At 50.1% G+C, this 26958-nt stretch overlaps 1 protein-coding gene and 1 pseudogene across 2 annotated transcripts in view; both read left to right on the top strand.

Moving 5' to 3' along the window:
- The first annotated feature begins 1657 nt into the window (after positions 1-1657).
- Positions 1658-26958, top strand: part of TSPAN2 (tetraspanin 2) — a 40322-nt gene continuing 15021 nt past the window's right edge. The window contains exons 1-2 of one of the 2 annotated variants that reach the window (XM_039841284.1): positions 1658-1800; positions 16983-17085. In XM_039841284.1, coding sequence (XP_039697218.1) covers positions 1732-1800; positions 16983-17085 — 172 coding nt within the window. In that variant the 5' untranslated portion in view covers positions 1658-1731. Of the gene's footprint in view, positions 1801-16459; positions 17086-26958 lie in introns of those variants that run through there. The other variant, XM_039841283.1, reaches the window with a different exon arrangement.
- LOC120585282 (uncharacterized) lies at positions 13458-13576 on the top strand (annotated as a pseudogene).

The following is a 26958-nucleotide window of genomic DNA, read 5'->3' as shown; positions in this document are numbered from 1 at the left end:
AATTGGCACTTTCATTTTTCTATCTTCTACTCATTTTCATAAATAAAATTCACTAGATATTCAAGCAAATGTCCAAAGACACAGGCGTAGGCAAAGATGGCAGCATGGTAGAAAGTGACTGGTCAACTGATAAGAGTACAATACGATAATAGCCAATCCTTATAATAGTGCTTACTCTGTGCCAGGTATCGTTCTAGACACTTTACAAATATTAGCTCATTAATTCTCACAACTCTATGAAGCACGTACTATTATCTTCATATTGCGGATGACGAAACTGAGGCATGAGGATAGTTTTGCACATTTGTCAGCTGACTAAAAGCTGTGCCCTAGCGCTTTTCCAACTCACCTCCCTCTCTGCTCCACTTGGGCTAACTGCAGTTCTCATAGTTTCCTGGAAGGCCTTGCTCTCTCCAGCCTTGTCCCATTTGCTCATGCTGTCCCATCTGCCTGACCTGCTCTTCCTCTCTGCTCAGATTCACTCTTGGAGACCAGATCAGGCCCACTCGCCTCAGCACAGCCTTCCCTGCCCAAAGCAGTGAGGCCAGGCCACGCTGGCCAGCGCCTTGCCCAGCCTCCCCACCTTGCTATAGTTATTTGCTTACAGAGCTGTCTCTACCACCAGAAATGGTGCTACTAGGCGCCCCCTGCCTCCGCAGTGGAGTCCCTGGGGCTTGCTGCTATGCCTGGCTTATCACAGGCACTTAGAGTTTGGCTGGATTGATGCCTAGGCTCCATGAATTTTACACTTTCTCGTCGCCCCCACACTGTCTGGCACCACATATGGTAGACACTTACTCAAGGAGAGTGGGAAGCTGATTTCCTTGCCAGCAGCCCAACTTAATAAAACAAAGCAAAACAAAACCCACACCCCCTTTCTCCCATCTCCACATCACAGTTAACCCCCTGGGATTTGGATCCGAGCCCTCCCATAGGTCGAATCCAGTGGGACCTGGGGAGTCCGACGTCCCCTCCGCTGACCAGGTCTAGCAGGGTAGGGAGCAGCCATCCGGGCAGAACAGCAGCATCCCGCGCCTTCTCCCAGTTCTTGCCTATTAAGGTAAGAGTCCTCGGAGGAGAGCGGGAGGGGCCAAGGAAGGTCCCCTAGAAGGGGCCTCTGCTGCCTGCGTGCTCGTCCGGTGCCAGGGAACCACAGCCCCCAGCCGGGCGCCCCGCGACGGGTCCTGCCAGCTTCAGGGTGGCCTCTGGTCTACTTCTCCCTTCTACCCGAATCCACCTTCCTAGGTTTCCATAGCCACCAGGGCCGTGTCCTTATCCTCATCCGTCACGGCAGGCCTCAAATGAGTCTCTGCACACGAGCTAATTAAGTGGGTCTCGGGTCCCCAGTGGACGCTCCTTCCTCGTAGATGCTCGGATAACCATCGGACCCGGGCGCTTGCGGGGCGCGTCGCCCTGCATCGGAAGGGAAGGAGGCAGCCCCTCGTTCCGGGGGAGAGCGAGGACGTGCCCCTTCTGGCCGCGGGATCTGCACCCCGACGGCGCCCCACCCCTCGCCAGCCTGGCCGCTGGGGGTCCTCTGGACCCTCTCTCGGCGCCCGCCCGGCTCCCGCCCCGCCCCCCGCAGGCCCCGCCCCGCCCCGCAGGCCCCGCCCCGCCTCGCAGGCCCCGCCCCGGGGCCCTCGCGCTCCGCCCCCTCCCGGCCGGCTCCCGCCGCTCCCGGCGCTTGGTCGCGGGCCTGGGGACTCGGGATCCCGCCGCCGGGGCCGCAGCATGGGGCGCTTCCGCGGGGGCCTGCGGTGCATCAAGTACCTGCTTCTCGGCTTCAACCTGCTCTTCTGGGTGAGACCCGGAGCCAAGAGGGCCGGGCAGGGGAGGGGGCCGGGCGGGGCGCGGGACCCGGGTCCCCGGGGAGCTGACCGCTGCGGCGTCCGAGCCGGGCTCCGGGAGAAGGCAGGGTGTTCCAAACGCCGGAGGTGAGAAGAAGGCAGACAAAGAGGGAGGGGAGGGATGGAGGGGGAGAGAATCGAAAGAGAGAGAGATTGAGCAAAGGGAAATGGTGAGAAGGGGGGAGACGACCTGGGCTCTTCCCTTTGAGGAACATCTCTGCCTGGGTTTTCATCTGGCAGCTGGTGACTCGAGGTGTGGGCACACCAGCCTCTCCTCACCTCCTGAGGGTCGGCTCCCCTCCAGCCGCCCGTGCACACACCCCCTGACCCCCAGAGCCCCGGCCCGGCCAGCGCGCTGGGACAGGAACCCGCGCGGGGCTGCCGGGTGGTGCCCCGTCCGAGTGTGTGCACTCACCACCGGTCTCTGATGGTTTAGGGTAGGAAATTGGGGGTAGGAGAGAAAATGGTATGGGGTGACGGGAGAGGGTCGTCCTTCTTCTGAGGATTAGGGAGGGGTCCCGCCGGAGGAGAGGAGGTGGTGGTGCCCTTCTCTGAAGGGGGCCTGCGGAAGGGAGGAGCATCTGAGGGGCAGCAGCGTCTCTCCCAACCCCCAACCCCCAACCCCCAACCCACAGCCTCCGCTACATACTAATGTTCCCAGGGATGATCTCATTCAACTTTGCGTTGAATGAACACACTCTCGGGATTGGTGGTCCACAGAGAGATAGGGCCGTGACCCTTTTCTCCTATATTATTGGTTCGAGATTGGGGCTAGACCATCACTAGATCCCTAGATATCTTGGGCCCTAAAGAACTGTGGGACAAGGCCTGAAAATTGTCTTGTCTGCACATCCTTTCTTGGCCTTCCTCAAGAGAATGTCGGCCAGTATAACTGCTCAGATAGACCCTGGAGGAAAATAGAAATCTTGCTTTGGGTGAAGAAGTTCTTAGAACAGCAGGGGCCTGGGAGCTTTGAAACAACTGGAATGGAGGAGGGTAGTGGTTGTCCTAATTGCTCTGGGGTGGTTGTCTGCCCAGGACTGCAGCTAATTAATTATTGAATGATGAGCTCTGCTTGTGTCTGCCAACCCATTAGCCCAGATGCCTAGGTGACTCCAGCAACTCAAGCTCTCAGAGGCCAAGTTGCCATTCTCAGCATCCTTCCGCAGAGGAAGGTGTGAAGGAGGTAGCCCCAAGATAGCCCCTGAATTTTAAAACTACATATGGCTTTTGTACACCGGAGCATTTCCATCCAGCGTACTACAGGGAGGCGTATTTTGAAAGGCCTTTTATACTGTGCTTTTGAATAGTCTGGCTTAATTTCAAGAGCTGTTCGTTAAAAATGTCATGCCTCAGTGACACCCTTCACTCTCACTGCTTACAAATTCAAAAGAAGTTGCCTATCAGCCTGAGAAAGAATTCTTAGGCTGAGTTCAGTGCCTATTTGGTGCCTGATGTTGTGCCAGCCCGTCCAGAGATAAGAGGAAGCATTTATTGAATATTTTCAATGTGTCAGGGACAGTGCTAAGCAGATTGCATTCATTATTACACTTAATCCTCATGATGATCCTGATGTGCATACTGTCATTATCCCCATTTTTACAGATGAGGAAACAGAGGCTCAGATAGGTTAACTTGCCCAAGGTTATACCGCTAGGGGCACAGGTGGGACTCAAACTCATCCTACGCACATTACACTCCTAACCTTGGTTCTCCAAGTGTGGTTCCTGGGCCAGCAGCTTCAGCATCTCCCGGGAATTTGTCAGAAGTATACATTCTCAGCCCCATTCCAGGCCTGCCAAATCAGAAACTCTGGGGGAAGTACCCAGCAAGCTATTTTTAACAAGCCCTCCAGATAATTCTCATGTGTGCTCAAGTTTGAGAACCACTCTATTCAACAATTATTAAACAAGCATTATAAAGATAATTTATACATGTGTAAAAATAAATAAATATATAGCATTTATAAATATAAATACTGATCCCTAAGCTGCTAATGTAGTTGAGGAAATAAGACCAATGCATATAGAACAACGACAAACAAAAAGGACCCTATAAAATCAAGTGGCAAATTTCACACTTCTGGCCATTAACAGTCAGGGAGGGAGGCAAGAACAAAGTGATGTTTGTGGGCTTATGATGTGTTAGCCACTGGGGTTAGACATGACCTTTCGTTTTTATGATCTAATGGAAGAGATTAGTGAAAGGTTCACAGCGGTCGTGAGGGGTCAGGATGGTTCTCCTGAAGAAGGGGATGTGTAAGTTGAACCGAAGGACTGATGGTATGGGGGTAGACGAAAGTGAGGAGGTGACACCGTCCACCAGCAGAGGAACAGCAAGCGTGCATGGGGCCACCATCCGACGAAGGAATGGGGCTTGGGGGCGGGGATCCCAAGCAGGGTGTGCTCGAGCATGTTATCCTGACTTCCAGGCCTTCGTTTTCTCATGGGTACAGTTGGGGGAATAGACTTATTGAGGAGATTAAAAGGACATACGGAAAGCATCTGAGCTCACTTTCCCACGAGCCAAGCATTCAGTAAAAGTTAGCTCTCTTCCCCAGTCCCTTAATGTTGGGGAACAGTGTGTATGTTTACCAAGTGACTTGCCGCTTGTCTTTCTTTCGGAATCACTACACGTTATCTTCTCAACTTGTATGTGTGGATGTTCCCCGCTAGAACTTAGATCACCGAGAGAGCAGGGATTTTTTTTCTCTTTTGCTCACGGCTGCATCTCCAGTGTCCAGAAAAGTGCCCAGCATGTAGGAAGCACTCAATAAATACCTGCAGAATAAACAAACAAGTCTGCAGGTGAGAGAGCTTGGTACAAATGGCCTTCCCAATTTGCACAGATAAGGAATCCTCGACTTTATCTGGAGGACCGAGCCTCTCTCTTCCTGCTCCTGACCTAGTCATTTGTTCTGTGTTTGCACAGACTGAGCCCAGGAGGGGAATATGGAGGATTCTTCTCTTCTAATTCAATGGGGGGGGGGGCTGGAGGGAGGGCGCCGAGGGTCTTGGAACAGCCGCAGTCACAGGCAGCCTTCCCACATCTCTACCTGCCCAACCAAAGGGAAAGGGGCGAACTAAAACAGGTACCTAATGGTTTAGGGGAAAATGATCCTTTGGGACAGATGAACTAGTTCTCCACCTTTGCCGTAACCTGATTCCAGAAAAGCCCCACCCTGGTTTCTGAAGTTGTTTTTTCCTGGCTGGAGGGGTTTGTGGGAAGTTTGGGTAAAGAGCAGAAGGCGAGGGACAGTTTTCCTGAAAAGACAGGCTTTACCTTGACTTCAAGTATAATATTTACACACACACTTAGATGCTCGCGGGCCCGCCCTTCTGAGATATAAGGTCCCCCTCTGTGACAACACTTCCTTTCCCATCAGGAACTCCTCAGAAGGCAGGCACAGAGGCCAGGGTGGGGTATGTTTTGTGATCTGCAATTTGACAAATCGATTGGCAACCTCCTTCTGGCAGCTCGGTTTAAGTTTCCTTAGGCCGTGTTCCTGATTTTATAAACATTCGGCTAGACCCTGCCAGGCCAGCGCAGCGCTCCCTGGCCCACGGCCGCTGGCTCTATTCACCACCGAATTTTAAAAAACAAAAGTAAAGCCTAGCCATGAACCCCACTAAATTCATCTCTGTTATCATGGTTGATGTCAAACGCGAAACCCTTTTAGACCCTGCCAGGTCTAAATTCGGACACGACGATCTGATAGCGTGGCATGTCCCCATGCCTTTCACTGAAATCACCTTTATTTTTCTCCCCTGTTGCATAGCAATATAAATAAACCACCACAATCCACCAAGCCGCATATGTTGGTTTAAAGAAAAACCTGGGCGCTGTTTATTCCTTGGTTCATTGTTGTATGCTCAGCGTTTTCCTATCATTGTGCTGTACGCGCTGCTCAGGGCTACCCACCAACAGGAAGCAAGACCGTTCATTGTTGAGAGTCGGATGCCATATATGGCTTGTCTGAAGTTGCTCGCTTTTCCTTCTCACCATGATGAATGCAGCTTTGGGGTTTCACCCGGTGATACCTGACAAGCGCTTTTAGGAAAGACGATGTCACGTGAGCTTGGGAGTGAAAGATGTTTGACTCTGCGGGGGCTTACAGAAGCTGCCTCCTCCTCGTTCCCAAACTTAGTTCAAACAATAACTTCAGAGCTACCACCTGTCAGAAAGACTGGTTTAAAAAAGTGCCTGAAGAAAGTATTCTTTGGCGTCCACCCAAAAGCGAGACCACCCCAGAAAGCAGGTAGGAATTTCCTCAGCCTTGTAGGACGGTCTTCATTGCTGATTTCTGTCACGGTGGGAAGGGAGCAGCAGTGGCTAGCCCCCCCTAATGTGGATGAGGGGGGCCTGGTGTTGCTGGGAGGGGCGAGGACTCTCTGATAGGTGCCAGAGGATAGAGCTCTGGTTCCAGTTGTCTGGTAGATCTAGGACAGGTGCAGGCAGCGTGGCAATTCTTGTGCAGGACTTCAGAGCCGGGAAGGTGGACGCTGGCAGCCCATCGCCTGGGGTTTAAGTTTCCTTAGGCCTGGCTTACTAATTGGGGAGCTTGGTTAGTAAGGCCTTTAATCTCTTTGAGCTTCGATTTTCTCATCTGTAAAATAGACATAATCAAGTACTAACATCAATCTATGATCTTTGTGCAGGTAAAATGAGTAAATCTATGTAAAGTTGTAAGTATGGTATATGCGCATAGTAAATGCTCATTAACATAGGGCATTAGCGGTAGTCATATTTAAACACTAGAAGTATGGGTGGGAACGTAGAATCCAGAATCCAAGAGGTTCATAAAGGGAAACAGATGCCCTAGGTCCAGCCGACCAAGCAAAGCAGCAAGAGTCAGAGCGTGGAGCTGGAAGAGGGATTTCTTCTCAGCAATTAGTCACTCAGCAAACATGTGCTGACCACCTACTATGTGCTGGGTACCTTGCCAAATGCTGGGCATTCGAAAATGATTAAGATGCAGTCCTCGATCTTGAGGCACTCAAGCCTTTCTCTCTCTAATGTCTTTGCTCCTTGAGGACAGGGATTGTGCTGTGCTGGGAGCCTCCTGCCTCCACCCCGGGCACCTGGAAGACGGTCAGTGGTAACTGGCATGGCTCAGATGACAGGGCTGTGTGCATGGACCCCAGCGCGGGAACCGTTTACGTGTCCCCTGCCCTGCCTCTGTGCCAAGGGGAAGCCAGTGGGTGATCGGTGCCGCTCAACCTTCGGCGTGCGTGAAAATTGCTCAGGGATCTTGTTCAGATATATATTCTGATTCTGTAGGTCTGCGTTTCTTACAAGCCCCCAGGTGACACTGATGCTGCTGGTCCAAAAAACACACTTTGAGAACCGCTGGTGTAGATGTGCCTGAGGAGGTTCAAGGCCGACTGGTGGCTCGGTTCCAAGCGGGGCAGGGAGCGCCCTCCCCGGGGCCTGTTCACCTGGCTTCCCTGTGGCAGGTCTCCTTATTCCCGTCACCACACTACCATTACTGTACCATGATTGGTAGTTTCCAGAATTACCAGGTGGCCCCCTGTCCGTGGTCCACTGCATTTCACTGTGTAATTCTAGAATATAACCCATGCAGTATCTTCGGGTCTCCAACCAAGTGTCACAAAAGAGAACCTCCATCTCCCACCTCAGAACTGACAGTTAATATTACAACAAGGCTGTTCTCCCAAAGCAAGTGATGCTACACTGGCCCCTGAGACAACTCATGTCATAGTCGCTAAGGAATTAAGGCAAAGGAACTGAAGAGGCCTCTCAGGGGAGAATGTCAGATGGGCGGGGGCACCTCCCACGATGAGCAGGGGTTTCTGTGTTCCCACCTTCTCATCCTCTTTGGATGTAATTGGGAACGAAAATAATAGTGCTAACTAACATTCCTATGATGTTTTAGTTTACAGAATGCTTTCATATGCATTACCCCATTTGGTCGTGAATCACAACGATCCCGCAAAATAATATAATTATCCCCATTTTACAGACGTGGACGCTGAAAGTCCGGCACAGCAGGTGGCATGTCTAAGATCAAAGGACGAGGGAGGAACCAAGGCAGAATTCAAACCCAGATCTTCTGACTTTAAACCCTGTGTTCTTCTCACTGTGTTAACTTATCAGGGCAGGGGAATATAAGGTATGAGAAATGCCCCCGGCTTGGAAAATGTGAAGTCTCTGCCCAGGGAGATCATATCCAGTGTTGGATTCAGTCCTTGATGCATTCCAGAAATGCAGGTGCGCAGAGCTGCATGAAACACTCAGCACGTGGGAGAAGCAGGACAGAGGTTGAGAACAGTGACAATCGGTTTCAGGCAGAGGAAAAGCAAGATGGGAATTGAGAAAGGCTGCGTATCCAGAGACAGTGTTTAAACTTAATTTTAGTAGCAAAAACTTGAAGACTAGTTAGCATTATATAAATACGCGCTGTGGGCCAGCTGCTTTCCTAAGTGCCTGTTGTATTTAACTCCTTTAATCCTCACGACGACCCCCACTTGTTGTCACCCCCAGTCTACAAATGACAAAACAGGTGCAGAGAGTTTACGAAACGTGCCCCGGGACGCAGAGCTAGCCAGTGGCAGAGCTGGGCTTCTGTGTGTGGCCCTGGGGTCTGTGTTTACCCTTTCCAAGGCTGCAGGTGGGCAGGGAGAGAAGGTGGAAGCTTCGTCAACACGGAAATTCCAGGCCTGCGCTCCCCAGGGTGGTGGCTGTGCTGATAACTGCCTATTGGCTATTCAAAAAGAAGTTAATATTAAAATAAACATAAAATTCAGTTCCTGAGTCGCTCTAGCCACGTTTCAAGTGCTCAGTCATCACAGTGGCTAGTGGCTACAGTTCTGGATGGTGCACCTAGAGAACACTTACGATGCTATCACTGGAGAAAGTCCTGTTGGACAGCTCTAGCCTTTATATAGTTAGATCTCTCATAAGTTGTCGTTTCCTGCTTTTCTCTGAACGGGTCTCATAAAACTAAAAACTAACAACTAACAACTAAAACTGGCATGTCTAGCATAGAAGGTTGGGAAAGCTCAGGTTGTTATGGATAAAGAGTGCGGGGCAGAAATCGCGATGGGCAGAGGAGGGCGGGGGGGACCGCGTTAATGGCGCTGCTTCCTGTCTCGAGCAGGGTTGGGTTCCAGTTGAAATGTAGCATTAGTGAGTCTGCCACCACCACACAGAGTGCCAGGCACTCACTGTCCTGAGCATGTAATGTAACTCATTTAATCTCTTATGGAGGCACTATTACTACCTCCACTTTGCGGCCGAGGAAGGTGGGGGTTAAAGAGATTAAGTGACTTGCCCGAGATGACAGGCTGGTAAGTGGCAGAGCCTGATTCAAGCCCAAGATGCGAGAGCCCCCGTTGTTATCAGCTACAAGCTCCTCGGCAGCACAGCGCTGTACGGGTGCACGTTTTTGTTATGATCCTCTCTAAGGGCATCTTTACTCAGTCTGAACACTCAGAAGAGGCAAACTTTTCTAGAAGAGCAGTTGGCACATGTTCCAAAGGGGGTCCCAAGCCCTGTCTCCCCCATCATAACGGTGATGGGGAGTCAGCTCATACACAAGAGAATTAGGCAGGGCTGGCTGGCCAAGCACCCCCAATGGGGCAGCGACGGAGGCCTTCGGAGCTGCTACCACTCAGCCAGTCAGGCTTTTGTCCTTCCCGTGCACGCACGGATCTGCCCAGTCCCCTGTGGCCTGGTACTCCCTGCCTTCGTGACCACAAACAGCTTCCGGTAAAACTGCTGTAAAGAAAAACCTCTCTAGAACACCAAGCTAGACTTTCATGATTTCTCCTGGATTCATCCAACCTAACTTTTTAAGATACAAAGTGTTTTGGCTTGTTTCAATTTAACCTGAGTTCTGCCTGAAATATTTTTTCCTCTCATTGTCTCTCTGTAACAACTAAAACTGGGTAAAGATCGTTGTTATTGATTGAGGTGTAAGAATCCTGATTATCTGCTCAAGAGTGGTTTTCTCCAACTACCTTGAAAAATATTAGGCTGTAAAATAAATATTGTTTAATGTCCTGTCTTTGTTGATATAAAGCTCAATATAGATGAGATGTCGCAGTAGTCAATATAGCCCTCAGGTAAGTTTATTCGGAGGGCGAGCCTGGGGTAAGAGCCAGCTGGATGCTCCAAGGCGAAAGTGCCGAGGACATAGAAAAGACCCGTTTGTCCTCCTGGAGCTCACCCCTTAGGTGAGGTAAGGCAGGCATTGGGTGTAAGGCACTTCTGTAACTTGGTGGATTGGATTTTAGTTCTCTGTGTATTTGATCTTCACTTGATGCCATCTGCTCACTGGAATCATTAGCCAATAGTCTGTGACAATTAAAGAAAACCACAGCCACCATCTTTTCCCTAATTCTCACTGATCTCTCCTCCCCTCCTCAGATTCCCTATATTTCTTTAGAGAAAAGGCATCATGTATAACCACAGAATAAACATAACACACTTTCCACTATGTGTATTTAAGTTATCTGTTTGATCATTCGCAGCAAGCTTTTCATCAAGTTCGTTTCTTTTCCCTGATCTTGTTATCCTATCCCCGGCACCTCTATATGCTGCTTCCAGCAATGTCCGTCAATCCACACAAGTTTATAACAACCTAAAAGAAGAAGGCATGTTTGGCACAGATCCACAGCCAGCCCAGTGTTCTTTCCGAGAGGAATAAAACATTCCCAATTCTGTCATGGTTTGGAGGGCGGAACCCTCCCATCAGCGCACCGATTGATTTTAAAATATATCCTCACCCGAAGGAAGTCTTTTAGGAATGTCTTACCATGAGCTTGTTCTTAAGAAATCGTTTTGAGGAAAAATAATAGGGGAAGTCAGAAACACTTGTATCTAACATTTGCAGACTAACAGCTATCTCATCAGACGCTGCCAGGGTCCGGCCCCCGATTCCACCTCACCTGGTCCTGATGTTGAGACAGCAAGGTTCCTCAGAGGCGGTTGTATGGATGTCATAGGCTTTTGGCTCTTGTGTTTCTTGACAAAATCCTCGATTTTGAGACAGCGCCATCTGAATCCTTGCCTTGCTTTCACTATGCTAGGATGAAAATGTTGGGAGCTGGCTTTCCTCTTCGAGAAAATTAGTGTCATCATCCAGAGCGAATAGGCTTCTGACTTTTGCCTGCTAAAAGGATGAGACTCCATTACCCTCATAGTATCATAATGTGGTTTGTAATCACATCAAGAATTGTGAGTGCTCATTACTTGATTCCATCGGGGATGAGAATTGCCAGCAGGAGCAAGTATTAGCTTAAAAGCTTTTAATGAAAACTGTAGGCTTAAAGTGTCATTTCCAACTCTGTGTGACTTCATCCCAAAGAAGAGAATTGCAAATGAGTTGGGTCATGTGTACACATGGTATTCACCCTGGAGAAGCAAGAATACAGAATTGATTTTGTTCATTCTTTCATGTGAGCGCCGTGTGTGTGTGTGTGTGTGTGTGTGTGTCTACAATCACATTCAGTGTTCATACACTCCTGCCTATAAAAGGCGTGTATAAGTTTTCTCTTTGTGTCCATGCGTGATGCATAGCATACGTCCCTTCAAGCTTAGGAAAATACAGAACTGATACTACGTGCTCTAGTTTTGTTTTGTTTTTCTTTGAGAAAGTGTTTTGCTGAGTATAATCAACAGTGTGTTCACACAGTGCCTTCGGAGGTGTCTACAAAGTGTTTCCTGCATGCAAATAAATTTGAAATAGTACTTTGCAAGGTATTCCCTTGGAGGGCTGTGAGGGAGGTCGTTCAAAATCGCCCTGTCTTAGGCAGGTCAGGTGGCCATAACAAAATCCCATAGACTGGGCAACTTAAAGAACAAGAGTTTATTTCTCACAGTTCTGGAGGCTGGGAAGTCCAAGGTCAAGGTGTGGCCCAATTCAGTTCCTGGTGAGCACTCTCTTCCTGGCTTTCAGAAGGCTGCCTTCTCTCTGTGTCCCCACATGGCACAGGAAGGGAGAGAGAGAGAGAGAGGAGAGAGAGAGAGAGAGAGGGTGGGGAAATTAGGGGAGGTGGAATCATCTCTCTGGTGTTTTTTCTTATAAGGCACTAATCCTATCTTGAGGGCCTCACCCTCATGACTTCACTTGAACCTAATCATCTCCCAGAGGTCCCACCTCCAAACACCATCACATTCAGGGGTAGGGCTTCAGCATATGAATTGTCGAGGGGTGGGGCAGTGTTACAGTTCAGTCCATAGCACAGCCTCAGTGGTACCTATGTGATGCCATGTCACTCACTCATTTAACAGATATCTGTTAGGAACTCACTCTGCAAGGCACAGGGGTAGGTGCTCAGGACACAGCAACAGAGACCCTGTTCCTGCCTTCACAAAGCTCAGGTCTTATTTTAAAAGTAATTACAGAAATATTTAAATAGAAATGGTCATAGGCAACATGAGGAAAGGCCAGGATAGTCGTCCCAGGGGAAGTGACACCAGAGCTGAGACCTGTGAGTGGGCATGAGTTAGGTGCACAGGGAGGGGAGGAGAGTTTTTCCCTCTCGTGGAAGAAGGAACTGAAACTGTGTGGCTAGAGTGTCTGGGGACAATCGTGTCTCCCATCCAGGTAAAAACACATGTACTGCCTGAGAACTTCCCTAAGTGGTGCTTTTTACCCAAAAGAGAAAAGCTTACTTCCAGGCTTAGTCACCAGACAGCAGAGTAGCCTGTGTTTGCTCTTTGTGACCAGGGTCGGCTGGCGTGCTCTGGGAGCGCGGTGGGGGGGTGGAGGGGGGGAGCTGGGAAGCCTGGACGACCCACATCTGGGGAGTAATCTTTGCCTTTTTGCATCTCAGCACCCCTCTTCCTCCAATTAGTGCCATCCTGAAGAACCATGTTTGTGATCTATGAAGCTTTTTTTTTGTTTAAGTGAAAAAAAAAAAAAAAATATGTCCTCAGGATAGAACGTTTCATCAGCAATCCCAGGAAAATGGAAATAAGTTCAGTTAAATGAAATCGAAGTCCACTAACGAGTTCCGTTTCTTGCTAAATGACGGCCTCTGGCAGATAGCCACTTCTTCAAGGAAACTTCCTGTCCGTCCCGTTTGCTTTTGGTGCTCTCTACTCAGGTCTGTAATCCTCTTCTGCTACGTTAGTTTTAGAGCGCAAACTGTCTTCTCTAAACACATGTGCTTACAATTTGCAACTTCGTGTCCTGTGAACTTTCTGTGATATAGTTAGCTATTGAAATAACATGCCCATGAAATGCATAATATAATTATAGCGGGTGATTCCCCCTCTTTAATGATATGGATATATGTCTTTCATCCTTTTGTTTTTTTTCTATTTTTACTTTTTTCCTCTTTTTAAATAGTGGGCCCACTTTTGCCCTCCAAATCCTGTTTCGTCACACTGAGTGCCTAATAATGCACAATTGGGACTCAGAAAAGAAATGGAGACGCCAACAATGATGATTTCTGGCACGTTCTAGTGGGCCAGTTTTGTGATCGAATTCTTACCTGCAGGGTTAGTGTCCTTCCTAGACCACCCAGTAGGGTTCAGCTTCTCCACGAGCCCCTGAGACTGGGTCGTCTGCATCTATGAATTCTTGGCTCCTGGTTCACATTACATGCTCAATGAATATTCATTAAATGGTTAACATCAGTCTACGGCCATGCCACCCCGAACGTGCCCGATCTCGTCTGATCTCAGAAGCTAAGCAGTGTCGGGCCTGGTTAGGACTTGGATGGGAGACCACCTAGGAAGATCAGGTACTGTAAGCGTTAAAGAAAAAATGATTAACGTCAGAGCCCAATTCATACTGTTGTAAGAGAAAGTCCTTTATTAGGAAAACAACCCTCCTAGTGATAATTATCCCAAAGGCATAGGGATTGGTACTAGTCCCGGAAGCAGGGTAGCCCTCAGCTAAGTTCTTCCATCAGTAGAGCAGCCCCTTCATGGTCCTCCCTACTCACCACTCCGTAGCATCCTCCTCTGGCGTTCAGCCACCCGGGGCTTTATCTTTGGCTCCTCACTATGACTCACAGCAGGCAGCACTCATCAAATGAGTAGCTCCCTTCCCCCCTCCCCTCCAGGCCCTGCCACGGGCCTTCCAAGATGGTAGCAAGCTAAGTAGAAGCCGTGAGCCGTCTGCCCCAAATCAAGCTCCAGATTCTGACCTCCCCCCAGTACAGTGTTCCAGGGAAGGAAGCGAAGCCCGACCCACACTGTTCCCTCTGCCTGGCTCTTTCCCTGCTCGGTGACTTCTTACTCATCCTTCAAGATGTAAATCGAGATGGAGTGCTTGTGTTGAACTCTGCGTGTCACACTTTGCTCCCTGGGCAGCGTGACACTCTTTCACTGAGCACACTTCCTGCGTGATGTTGCATTTATTAGTTTATGGGATTATCTTCCACGTTAGACAGGAGTCATGTCTTTTTCATCGTTGTTTCTCTAATGCCGAGCACAGTACCTGACCCGGGCCACCGGTGACTCCCTGAAGGTCAGGGAGGAAGTGAAAGGAGATGAGGGCAGTGGCAAGAAAAGGAAAGAGACAGAAAAGCAGCAGCCTCTCGTTCCCTGTTTCTGACATTGGCTCAGATGCAGTGAGTGTCGCGTCCGAATGCAAGAGTGGCTGAGATTGAAAGGAAGACGAGAGCACGAGCACAGGGTGCGGGGTTTCGATCTAGGAGGGTTAAAATGTAAGATTCTAGGGGCCCGAAGGCTTCCTTCAGGTCATGCAGTGACTCGCCTCTTCCTGGGAATGGGTCGCACAGAGCAATGGGACTTAATGGCACTGGGCTTGCTCACTTCGTTCCGGAACCGGTGTGCATTTTTTTCAATGTGGCAATCAACCGAAGCCCAGTGAACACAGAGCAAGTCAAGAGCCTTATGAGAATGGCAAGTTGAGAAGGACCAAAGGGCTGCGTGGTCTCTGTTGATGCCATTTTGCAAAGCAGTGATCGCTCTCGTCACAAGCAGCCTCAGGCCTGGCCAGGTCCTCGCCCACAGCGGCCCTGACACAGCGAGCAGCTGCAGGCAGGGAGGATTCCCTCCACGCAGTGATGACATTCAGCTAAGCCACAGTTTCCTTGACTCAGGAGGAAACCCGTGTGGTTTGGGTTGAGTGGGGTGGCGTGGGTGAGCAAGTGCAGATTTTTTTCTCCTTGCCCCGTGGCTTTAAATTGCAACCTCTCTTTTAATTTTCCACTCTGCATCAAACACATCTGTGCCAGCAGTGGACAAATGTATTCCGTCTGGGAGGATGATCCCAGACAGCTATAAATTAGAGTTTGTGGACAGAGATGCCAAAAATGTGGCCATGTGGTAGGGTGTCCCTGGGACCAGTCACCTCCTCCATAGTCTGCTTGGTGGCTGCAGGCCTTGGCCTGATGCCTCTGTCAATAGACTCTGCTTTGTATTTGGAAACTATCTTTCCATCAAGTCACCACTGAAGTGAGTGGGCAGGGTTGTCTGTGAGGCTCTGCTGGGCACATCTACCCCTGGTGCTCCTAGGATGGTGCTTTCGCAAGGGCATTGCGTTCTTCCCTGTACCAGAATCAGCAATGACCTTGAAGCTGGTTTCCTCCCAAACTAAAGTATGGTGCAAGAAAACGCTCCGCACTTTTTCTGGATTGAACAAACTACTATATCACGCTTTTTAAAAATGTTTTTAAACTTAGAAGAATAATGTATGCTCAATGCAGAAAACATAGTGAAAAGAGTCGCCTGCAAAATCCCACCTTCAAAGGTAAATATTGTTAGTGTTTTCGCATGACTTCTTTCAATATTTTTCCATGCCAGGCTACCCTTTTTAAAAATGCAAAAATCTTTTAAAGCTAGTCGAGCCCAGTTCCTTTAGCTGTCCCTCACATTATCCAATTAGTGCTTTCCTCTAAGTACTGGAAACTTTTAGTTATTCTGCGCTGGAGAGTCCAGCTGGTAGAACTCTGCCCCTCTAAACCCTCCTTACTGAAGTCATGCGGCTCTTCTGAAGGAGCCGCAACCGAGGGAACCGGCCTTGAGGGTATGGATGGCGATGAAGGATAAAGTCTTCATATAAACCCAGCCAGATAGCCCCAAAGGGTAGCCCCAGGTCTTTACAAATAACCCCACACATAGAAGGATCCTGTGTACGAAGGCTCAGCCCGACCTGGCTTAGATTTTATTTTACCTTATTAAACCTCTTCCTCCCGGACCTTTGTCCTTCTGTCTTCCTGTTGGGGGCAGGGGCAGCCCCTAAACTTTTCACCTGGTGATAGGCCAGGGCAGCCCAGCACTAACTGGGAGGGTAGGCGGAACCAGGGGCTATTTTTGCATCTCTGCTTCCTTTCGCCTTGTGCCTCAAGGGATGAGTGTTTGTGGAGAGAGGATGCTGGGGCCGGAGCCTGTTGTAACAGTCCCGCAATGGCAGAAAAGACCTCGGCTTCCGTGCAGAGCCTCACAAAAGCCCTCAGAGTGGTGGAGAGGAAGCAGGCGATGACTCTACCAGCTGCCAGCCTGCCTAGCCGCTGCCCGCGCCAGCCACTCAGCCTCTCCATGAGCCTCACGGCACACAGACCATGCTTTTTCAGAAAATTATTTTTTCCTTTTTCACTTTCCATGGAAACTCAAAATAGCAACCAAAAAAAAAAATCCAGCCAAGCTCCCTCCGAGCCTGCAAAACCATCCCCAGGCAGCGCGATGACCGTGAGGCCTTGGGTAGGTAGGGCTCCAGACGCCTCTGAAACCGCTTTCTCACTGGGCACTGGTGTGTTCTCTTTCAATGGAGAAAAGCAGGTTTCTCCCAGGTCTTGGAGTTCATCTTGGTCTTTGATGACCTGGTGGCTGAAACATAGTCCCCTCTCACTGTGTCAGGAGGCAAGGGACAGTGAGGCAGGGCACAGATGCCTTCCAGGGGGGTCGTTGCGAGAAAGTTCTCTTCGAGGGGCCTCCCAGGCCGCTCCGCGCGGTCCACGCCCGGGAACCCAGGGCAGCCGGGCGGACTGGGAAGAAGCCCGCGCTTCTGCACCGGGAGACTCCAGTCCCAGCGTCACGTCAGGGCCATGGGGGCGCCGAGCACACCATTTCCCCTCCCCTGTGAAACCTGTGGTGCCCTTCCAGACCACGGCGTCCCGGTCCCCAGCCCGCTCCCTGGGTGCGTGCACACCCCCGTCCATGGGTTGTTCAGCAGCGTGTTTTACCTTTCAGCTGGCGGGGTCGGCTGTCATTGCTTTTGGACTATGGTTTCGGTTCGGAGGCACCATGAAGGATTTCTCATCAGAAGACAAACCGCCAGAGTATTTCTATGTGGGTGAGTGAGGTCGGCTTCCCTAAGCTTCGGCGAGCGCTGCCCCGGCTGAGGGCAGAGCTGCACCTGGGCCCCTGTAGGAGGCGGAGGGACAGAGGAGGAGACGGGGAGAAGCCTGAGGCCCCGGGACTCTGCCAAGCTCTAGGGGTGGGGGGATTGTGGTCCAGGCAGGAGAGAGCCCTGCCACCCCTGCCACCCCTGCCCTGCCTGCCCCTCACGCGGTTCTTCCCTGCGTGCTCCAACCTCAAGGAAGACGAGCGCGGGAAGCCTGGCCCAAGGAACTTCTTTCGGCTGCTTGGAGAGAAGAAGCCTAGAACGTAACTAATTTGTTTCCAAGGAGTTAGACACTCCCGGCTTCTCCCTGAGTGAAGTGGGTACTCACGCCCATGCATCCGGGGGGACTGGGGCCGTGCGCAGGCAGAGTTTTATTTTGCGGTCTTGTGTTTTAAATTGTCAAGAGTGAAACGTAATTCGAAGTGAAGAGATATCTCAGGTTTGGAGGTGCTAATCTCAGTCCCTCTGTGATTAGGGACTGCAAAGGGCAGGGGATGGAAGGAGGACAGGGAAGGGGATAGGGCTGTCCTCAGTGGGGGAGGGGCAATAACCCACCTCCCGCCAGCTGTAGGAAAGGGGCCAGGAGCGTGGAGTAGAGGATGGCCTCCAATCCTTGGACAATGTGACGAGGAAGGGCTGAGCGTTTGCCCCTGGCTTAAGTTCCTCTGATCTACTTATCCTCTTCTGCTGCCTTTTCTTTCTGCAGCTAAGTGCTCCTGGGCTCCAGATTTCAAAAAGACCAAGGCCATTGTCAGTGTAGGTGATGCCCTTTGTGACTGGCTATTTTAAGACCCATGCCAGCCACAGAGTGCACTGCAGTTGCTTGTGGCTGCCTCTGTGCTTGGGGAGAAGCAGAATCCTGCACAGATCATTCGCTCCAAACCCCAAGAAGAGCAGAGCTGTTCCCCACGAGGGACCAGAGTCCAGGCCTCCTCAGAGCCAGCGATGTCCTCATGCAGGGCCGCTCCCAGCTCTGTCACCTTCTCTTCCAAACGCCCTTCCCACACCCCGCCTCCTGTGAGAGCAGCCACATCATTACTTTTAGAGGAAAGTAATGAAAAACCTACTAAAAGATAATGATAAAGAATTCCACATTTCATCAAATCTTAGATGCTGTCTTTTGTAAACACCCAATTATTTTAAATTCCACTAAGAAAAGAAGAAATGCTGCCAGTTTAACTAACATACCATAAAATATGCATCCTAATTTCAGAAACATTAAAATGTAAACTATATATATATATACACATAACTCAAAACCGATGAAATGTGGTAAAAACAGTGTGGAGATGGGGAAATCTCCAGAATTAGTTCAGCGCTTGACAAAGTCATCAAGGACCCAGGTATTTCCCATCTTTCTACGTACCCTCCTCGGGACAACCTCAAACATGTCCCCTCAGGATGCAGTGGCTCCAAGGATCATATTCTCATACAGCAACATCCCACGGAGAAAAAGGAAGTTTCACCTCATACGATCCTTTTTAGGAACAAGTAAAACCTTAGTCAGGAGACCCCCAACAGCTTTCCCACTGCAGCATATTGGCCAGAATTGCACTGTGTGTCTATGCCCAAATCCGGGGACAAGGAGAGCATTACTATGGCTGGGAGTCACCCGGCCCCCGGAAGTGGCCCAGGCACCCCAGAGGGCCTCTGACCCTTAGACAAAATTGGAGTTTTATTACAGGGAAGGAGCAGAGGGCTGTACCGTCGTGCTTCACACGGAAATGCTCTCACCAAATGGTTTTCCATGTGGTGCCCACCCTCCCGTCCAAAAGCTCACTCACACATTTAGCATATTCTTCCTTGAGGACTCAGGGCTCTGAAAATCTCCTTAGAAGCATTCCGGCATCCCAGAGCTGGCCCCAAGCGCCCCAGAACGAACTCGGCCTGTCCTCGCCCTGCACCACATTCAGGAGTCTCATGGGAACGGTCGGGGTGGGGAGGGGAAGGAATGCATTCTCCCTCATTCTGCCAATCTTCCAGCATCTGCTTACTTCAGAAACATTCCCTGCGATTTCTAACTCCCATTTAGCACAGTCACAACTCAGTGCCCGCTGGATTAACTACGGCAAAGGCTCAGTCCCATTCACATGAGATTCATGCCTGTCCAGACAGATATGGACACATACGATAATCAATAGCAGACAACAATCACAAGCATACGTTAGATGCTAAATGGCACAGACATAGCCATTGAATGAAACATGAGAGAGAACAGTGCAGGCTGGTGGACAGGCCTCGAGACAGAGGGGTGCTTGGATGGCGTAAGTTCCAGATAGCCAGAGTTAGGGAGAGCCTGACTCGTGCCTCTGGGTCAGTATGGGCAAAGAAGTGGCCGGCAGCTACCATTTTTCCCCTGTCATGACGGTTCTGGCTGATGGGAGTCTTCCTAGGCTCGTTCCTCTCAACCGCTTACAACTGCATCTCAGGCTGAACATTCTTTTCCCACTCTGAGTTCTGCCGTTACTTGTTGTCCTAACATGAGGTCAGTCCCAATAAAACTGTGGAAGCCTTTTGCTCCTCAAATTCAGGCACGTTGACGTTCAGAGTATCAGCATGCAGCCCGCCTACTCTTCGCGTCCTGTAGGGTTTGCACCAGAACCCTATTTATCTCACCTGCCCAGGTGTGCCTCTCGGGACTTCCCACCAGAAGCTGCATTTGTGCCTTCTGGTAGATGGGGAGGGGTCCACTTTATTTAGAACCAAAACATAAAAAAAAAAAAAATCCACCAGTTCAATTATCGTCAGACATTCTCCTTCAAGCTGTTTGGTAATAATTAACCACCTAAAACCCAGCCACCTACCCACCTCGCCACCAAGTTTGAGGTTAAAAGACTTAACTATCTATCATATGGTTTCTGAGCTTGAACTGGAAATTTTCAGCCACAGTAAAGAAAAACCATTTTTTCAGCCACAGTAAAGAAAAACCAAAAGACCACGAAGACCCGAGTTACATGAGAAGCTGTCTCCTCTCGATGATAATAGACATCTGGCTATCTAAAAATCTCTCCCTGGTTATTTTAACTTTTGGATTTTAATATTTCATGGAAACATGGTTACACGGGCAAGCAGGGCTGCCTCTATTCTTTCTATTTTTTGTAGGCTCCTCCATTTGGGAAAAAATATAACATATCTGTGGATACATTTGCCAGCATCTAGAGTCCCACATGGCTCTGCGGTCACACACAAAAAAGTGAGAACCTTGGACTTGCCCCATGTCACTTGCCATCTATTTGAAAAGACTCACAGACGTAACCATTTAAAGTATAGCAGAGACTAGTATGTAACCGAAAGCCAGAGAGATAAGTGATATTTGCAGCAGGTGCATCTGGATCATTCTAGAGTGGGGAGGCAAGAGGGATTAGAGTGAGGTTTGAAGACTGGACTGGGATCAGTAGAGGGGAGGAAGAAGGGATTGCATGGGTCGTGGGCAAGACCGTACGAGGGCCGTCCACAGGCCAGGCTGGACAGGGCACTCTTGCTGGCACTTAAAGGGTTGGGGCACGGTGGGAGGTAAGGTTACAAATGTTGGGGACGGAGGGAGGACGAGTATAGAGAGCTTTAAATATTAGGGTTAGTTAATTTGGTGAGGAGTAGAAGGATAATTTAGCGTTTGGGGGAGGGTAAGGTCTGCACTGCATTTGAAAGAGAGTCTTCTGGCAGCTGTGGAATGAGAGAGGAGTCACAGGACAGAAAAAGAAAACATGCTAGATTCCTGGGACAGTTAGACTCAAGGGCATAACCCACGGTGGTCGCAGTGGGAATTGTGAAGAAAGGGACGGAAAGACAAGAAACATTATTAAACATTATTAAGCATTATTAAATAAGATGATTAAATGTCATTAAACTCGAAGGCAGAAGGAATCAAAACGACAAAAGTTATCAGTAATAGACAGAGACGAGCCTGGAATGAGTCTTGATTTCAGGTGGAGACCTGGATTTCAGCAGGAAGGGGTCCTGATCAGAGAGTGGGGAGGATGTGTGGATCTGAGGAGCAGCCTCCGTCTGCTCCGCTCCAGAAACAAAGTGCTGATAGCCATACCACAGGTGTCGCTCTGGGTCCATGTAAAAAACCTTTTGTGGTTTTTTTTTTGTTTTACTTTTCGATATAAAATATCTCATTCATTTATTTTTATAAAATTAACTACAATTGTTCTATAGGCCTTTTTGCCGAGGTGGCAGAAAATTCAATCATAGTCACTTTGGGGGACTCACCATACCTTGGAGCTGTGCTGAGGTTTTAGGGTTAGCTGTAGCTAGTACTACGTCATCTGAGAGGCAGTCCTTGGTTATTGGTCCAGTTGTGATTCTCACTGTTCCAGAGTATGTCGATTTGATTCTTCTGACAGAAAACCTTTTAAATGATTTGATAAATCAAAGAAGCTGAGCCGACTTCCACAGGTGAACGAACGTGAACTCTCCTCTGCATTGGTATTTAATATACCACTAACGTGGCAAAATCAGAAAGGGGTGTTTATCTGTTTCAGAGAGTCCCGTGTGGAGTAGGGGGTGAACCAGCTCTATGCAAACATCTTATTTTCTAACCTAAACTAAATCAATGCGAACTGCCCGAGATGCAAAAAAATGTCATTTCTTTACAGACGTATCTGTCAGGACTCTTAATTGCAAATCACGGAAACTTGACTGAAACTGTCTTGAGCAAAACAGAAAATGTCTCGACTCGCATAACTGAAAAGTCCAGGGTTAGGGCTGGTGTTGGGGATGCAGGTGATGTAGCTGGATCCAGTCTGTGGCCATCTCTTAGCTCTGCTTGCCTTTGGCTCCATTCTGGGCAGGCTTCCTCCAGACACAGTGAAATGGCTGCCCACAGCTCCGGATACCATCTCCCAAATAACCCTGGCAACAGAAGTCCAGCCAAAGTCCCAAGCCTCACTCTCGCTGGCAACTTTGGGTCCAGCGCCCATTCCCAAACCAGGCCTCGTAGCCGGCTGGTCAGGATGGGCTCACTGGCCGAAGCCTGGGCTTCGTGCCTGCCTTGGAGCTGAGGCAGGTGGGCCCTCCCAGACCACGTGGACTGAGAAGAAGAGAATTCTGGGTGGGGAAAACAACAGTCTACACAGCAGGGCCTGAATCCTTCTTGCTTGTTCTTGGTGGCCTGGGGGCAGGATGTGGGTTAGCACCCTAAGTTCTCCTTCCTCAGCCGCACCTCCCCTCTCTCAGTCAGCCCTTGAGTGGCTGGAGGCGAAGACGCTCGGAGTCCGTGCTCAGAGTTCAGGGATGTGGGTTGTCATAGACTCCGAGCACGAGGCAGAATAAGGAGACTAAGCACCAGGGCTGGGAGCACAGAGGAGCCGGCTGTCGGCCGTAGTCCTCCCGCTTCGCTGAGTGGGGTTCAGCCCAAGTCTGCTGACACCCATGCTGCCTCTGTGGGCAGTGGCAACAAGAAAAAAAATCCTCGTGAAGTCAGGGGCTTTTTCTCTACTTCGAATACTTCTTATAAAGAAATAGAGCTATACATAGAAATTATTTCTTTCCTCAAGAAATAATGTTCCAAATGGGAACGATATCTTCTCTCTAGCAATCAAAAGAGAAGAAAACTATGCCACGATACCGTTTGCGGACTCGCGTAGCAAACGGCAGGAAGTCATAGGACTTGAACGCCAAAGCAGGCCCAGGTTTTGGAAAACTTCATGTCGCAGGGCACCGTTAACCGGTCTGTGTGTTTTCTTTTCAGAATAGATCCCTGAGCAACCAGCCCATTAAACTCTTAGCATCCTTTGTTAAAGAGCTCGGGCAGACAGGCTTGGAACATTCAAGTGGCTCTTAAAAAAATCCGGCCTGGCAGCCTAGAGACCCGCCTCTGAGAGGGACCTGCTTCTGGGCAGATGACTGCCACACATTGTAGCTGCCACTTCTTCTCAGGGAACTGTGAGACCAGGCCGAGGCGTGGGGGCCGATGCAGGGTTTCCGCGTCCGCTGGTTGCTAACGGGGAGAAAGGAGAACCAGGCTCAAGTGGAGCCGGCAGCAAGAAAGGCTCAGGTGACCCGATGTTTCCTAGACCCTCAGCCATCTCAGCAAAATCCTGGGAGGATCCCCCGTGCCTTCCAAACTGCGCCAACCTGCCCCTCTGGCTCCTTGTGACAGTCCAGTTCTGGGCTGCCTCTCGGATGGACGGACACTGTGGGGGTCTTCTTTCCAAAGCTCGGACTGGAGAGCAATGTCCTCGGCCTTGGAAGGTCGAGGGATGGTGTGTGCCCAGGCACATTAAGTCATGTCTGAGCAGAGGACGTTAGCGGATTTTCTCCATGAAGGGGTTGCCCACACAAACAGCAGCCACTTGGCCGTCCAGGACCACAGGCCGACGGTGGCCTTCTCTCCCTGCTGAATCAGTCGTGGAGCCTGGCTGCGATCGCGGCTGATGTTCTGTGTGGGGAAAGTGTTCCAGCACTGATGCTGAGGGGCTGGCTTGCCCTCTTAAACACTCTGACTCATTCTGGTAATATTTTCCGTTGTACCTGAGGGTTTAACCTTCCCCATAAACTAAGTCCCATCCGATATTCTAGATACGTATGTAAATATGTGGTCGCTGCAGAAGAGATGGGCTGTAGTCTACATTGTTGAGGCAATTTCTCCAATGCATCTGTTTTTACTAGGCAGAGTAGACCATCATGGCCGTATCACAGACAACAGAACCTGAAGCCAGCGTTGGCCGGCCTGGGCTTCCGGCTCCCAGCCCTGTACCGACCCCAGAAACCATCAAGGACAGACCCCTCAAGCACTTTTCTCAAGGAAGAAGAAAAAGAACACTCCTGCCATTTATAAGTTGCAAAATTAACAGATTTCAAGCTAATGGGGTCACTGTTCTTCCGAGTCTCTACTAAGACTGCAGCATAGGAGTTGGGGTGCACACTCTGGAGTCAACCCCTGGGTTCGGCTCCCTTTTTGCCCCCGACTAGCTGTGCAATCGTAGGGAAATGGCTTAACTTCTCTGTGTCTCAGCTCCTCAGCTGTGAAATATGAATACTTCTATGCGCCTCACAGGACGAGGTGAGGAGGAGATGATTTGACATGTGAACATGCTTAAGCACCGCAGCTGCTGTGTAGTGAGCCCCGAATGAACCCCAGCTCCTGCTAGGACCAATGAGGGCAGGCCAAGGAGGGAGCCCGCCTGTGGGAGGCCCGGGAGAACACGAGAAAGAATGATAAAGGAGTGGGTTACATGCCGTGGAGTCAGAACGAGAGAGTGGTTGACAGCGTGGCTTATGTGCTCAGGGACGGGTTCCTGTCAAGGGCACGGTCCAGACGCTGCCCAGAGCTGAGGCTCCAGGAAGTGGCGGTTATGCTTAAGAGTTTTTTCAGGGCTCCATGACGAACACTCTGAGAACAGTACTCAGCAGTGGATAGCTGCTGTTATTTCAAAGAACCCAAGCCTTAACCTTCCCCATAAACTAAGTCCCATCCGATATTCTAGATACGGATGTAAATATGCGTGTCCAGGGCAAGCTGGCAGGAAGGACAGTCACAAAGAGGCCTAGAAAAATATTTTTAGATGAGGAATGGTCATTAACTGGGTATGTAAAACCGTCCGCTGCCAAAAAAGCCACTGAGATTGATGACCGTGCCACTGTCCAGTCCCTAAAAGGGAGGAGCCGTTTTAAAACGAGTCGGTGCAGACGAGGCTTTTCGGAGGTCTCTGCGTCTCCTTTCTGTGTTAACCGAAACGATGCTTTAACTTAAAAAAAGAAGCATCTGAAGCCTAAGAAACAAGCGATGGAATCGTCAGGGACTGTCATCCGACATCGCTTGTGTCGCAAGGCCCGGCTTCGCTCACCATGTAATTCCAAAGAGTTTTTTTCTTTCTCAAAATGAGGGAAATAGGACTCAGAGCACATGGGGAATCAGAAAATAGGTCAGACACTTTTCACACAGGCTGCTGTGGGAGGGCGGGGGCTCTACAGAAACCATATTGGAATTAATATGTGACACTCAATTAACAGATTTTTTTTGAGAGCTATTTTTTGAGAGCCAGATCAGAAAAGGATAAGGTACCCTTGGAAGCCACAGTGGCTTTAATGGTGCGCCACGTAAAACCAGATTTGGAACTAGATTCAGGAGACCCAAGTGATTTTGCCACTTGTAGAATTTCTTCTGATTTTCCCTTCAGCTCCAAGAAGCAGGGCTCATTGGGCCCTGGGCTGAGTCACCCGACCCACACATACACACAAGAGGCCCGCGCATACACGTAGGAGGCCACGCATACACACAGGAGGCCACGCGTACACACAGGAGGCCACGCGTACACACAGAGGCTTTCTAAGGAGAGGCCTCAGGGCTTGGAGCTGCTGGGGCAGTTTCGGGGTGTTTTGCTCTGAGCTCTGGGATGCCGATTGCCTAAGAACGGAATACTGTACAAATAAGCAGTTTTCATGGAGCGTTCATCATCTCAGAAAGGCAGGGACTGTTGCCCGAGGGACCGAGCGAGCTTGTTTGCAGTGGGGAGCAGCTCTGTTGCCCTCAGGCCCCGGTTCCTCTGTCCATCGCACCCCGGCCTCCTCAGGAGCACCGCTCTTTCCTGCATTCCAGGCTCAAGTGTGCAGCCCTGTCCTCACCTACTTGACCTCGGGAGAGCCCAGTCCCGTGGTGGCTTCTTGGATGTTTAAGATGTTTTCCTGGCACATGTCTCTAAGCCAAGTTGGGAGATGGCAGCCAGCCTGGTCCAGAACTTCAGATTCGATGGGCTCTCCGCATCCGCTCATCCGTCAGCACTGAGAATTCTGCCTCGAACTGGGCAGGCTCTAGGCAGGATGAGTAAGGTTTGTTTGTGGACTTAATGTCTACAGAGAAAGACAGACGTGAGAACCTGCGACCACACAAAATGGAGAAGAGTGGGCCAGTTCAGGTCCTGGTGAATCCCGTGTGGCTGGAGTGCGGGATGGACGATGTTCCTGCAGGGCCCAGTCCCTAGGCCGGGGTCCCAAGGAGAGTCTGTAGACTGTCACCTCGCAGTGGGCGGCAATGAGCGCCATGAGCAGGAAGTCGTTAGGATAAGGCAGCCCACCCGTGAGATGTTCTGTGAGGGAGGTGAGCAGGTGCTGTCGCTGCCTACCCTGCCCGGAGGGAATGGGGCCGGGAATGGGGCCCTCGGCCTGAGTGTCCTGCCTGGAGCCATCTTGCTTCCCTGACCCCCGTTAGTGACACAGAAACATAACACTTGCCTTACCTAATGGGTTTGTTTTGAGCTTTGGCAAATAAAGAAATTTTTTAAAACAATGAGGTGTTTAGGCAGTGGGCCCAGAGATAGTACTATTTTACATATGGAATTATTTCTTTCATTTCGGGTTCATTCTCATGAAATTGCTCTTTTAGAGAAGAGGCAAAAAGAGGAAGTGGCAGAACCAGCAGAGCAGGATACAAACAAACACCTCTCAGCCCTGCAGACAGCAGGGCTTCCCCAGGGGGCCCCCGGGGGAGGCTGGAGAAGGGTCTGGGCGGAGCAGGAAGCAGGCAGCCCTGCGCGCTCTGGCTCAGAGCGAGAAACAGATAGATCTGCCCACAAACCAACCTCAGGATCCAGAGGGGCCCCCCGGAGGCACCCTGCTGGCCGGGGTCAGGGTTTCCCCACAGAGGTGGGACCCAGATCCCCACCCTCTGGGTGACTGGGTGTGGTTTCCAGGTGACTCATGTGAATAAAACGCAAAAACATAAAATAGAGGCGACTGGCAATATTCTAAGCAAGTCAAGTGCCAGGCCTTCTATTGTGTTCTAACTTATCTCAGGATCAGAGAAGGAAATAAGAAAGGACTTGGCTTTATGTCTCTCCAATAACATTTCTGCCCTTTGCTTTCTCTGGGATAACAAGT

Source organism: Pteropus medius, unplaced genomic scaffold, assembly GCF_902729225.1.
Source record: "Pteropus medius unplaced genomic scaffold, Ma_sr-lr_union100, whole genome shotgun sequence".
Taxonomy (NCBI): Eukaryota; Metazoa; Chordata; class Mammalia; order Chiroptera; family Pteropodidae; genus Pteropus; species Pteropus medius.
This window is presented reverse-complemented; position numbering and strand designations above follow the sequence as displayed.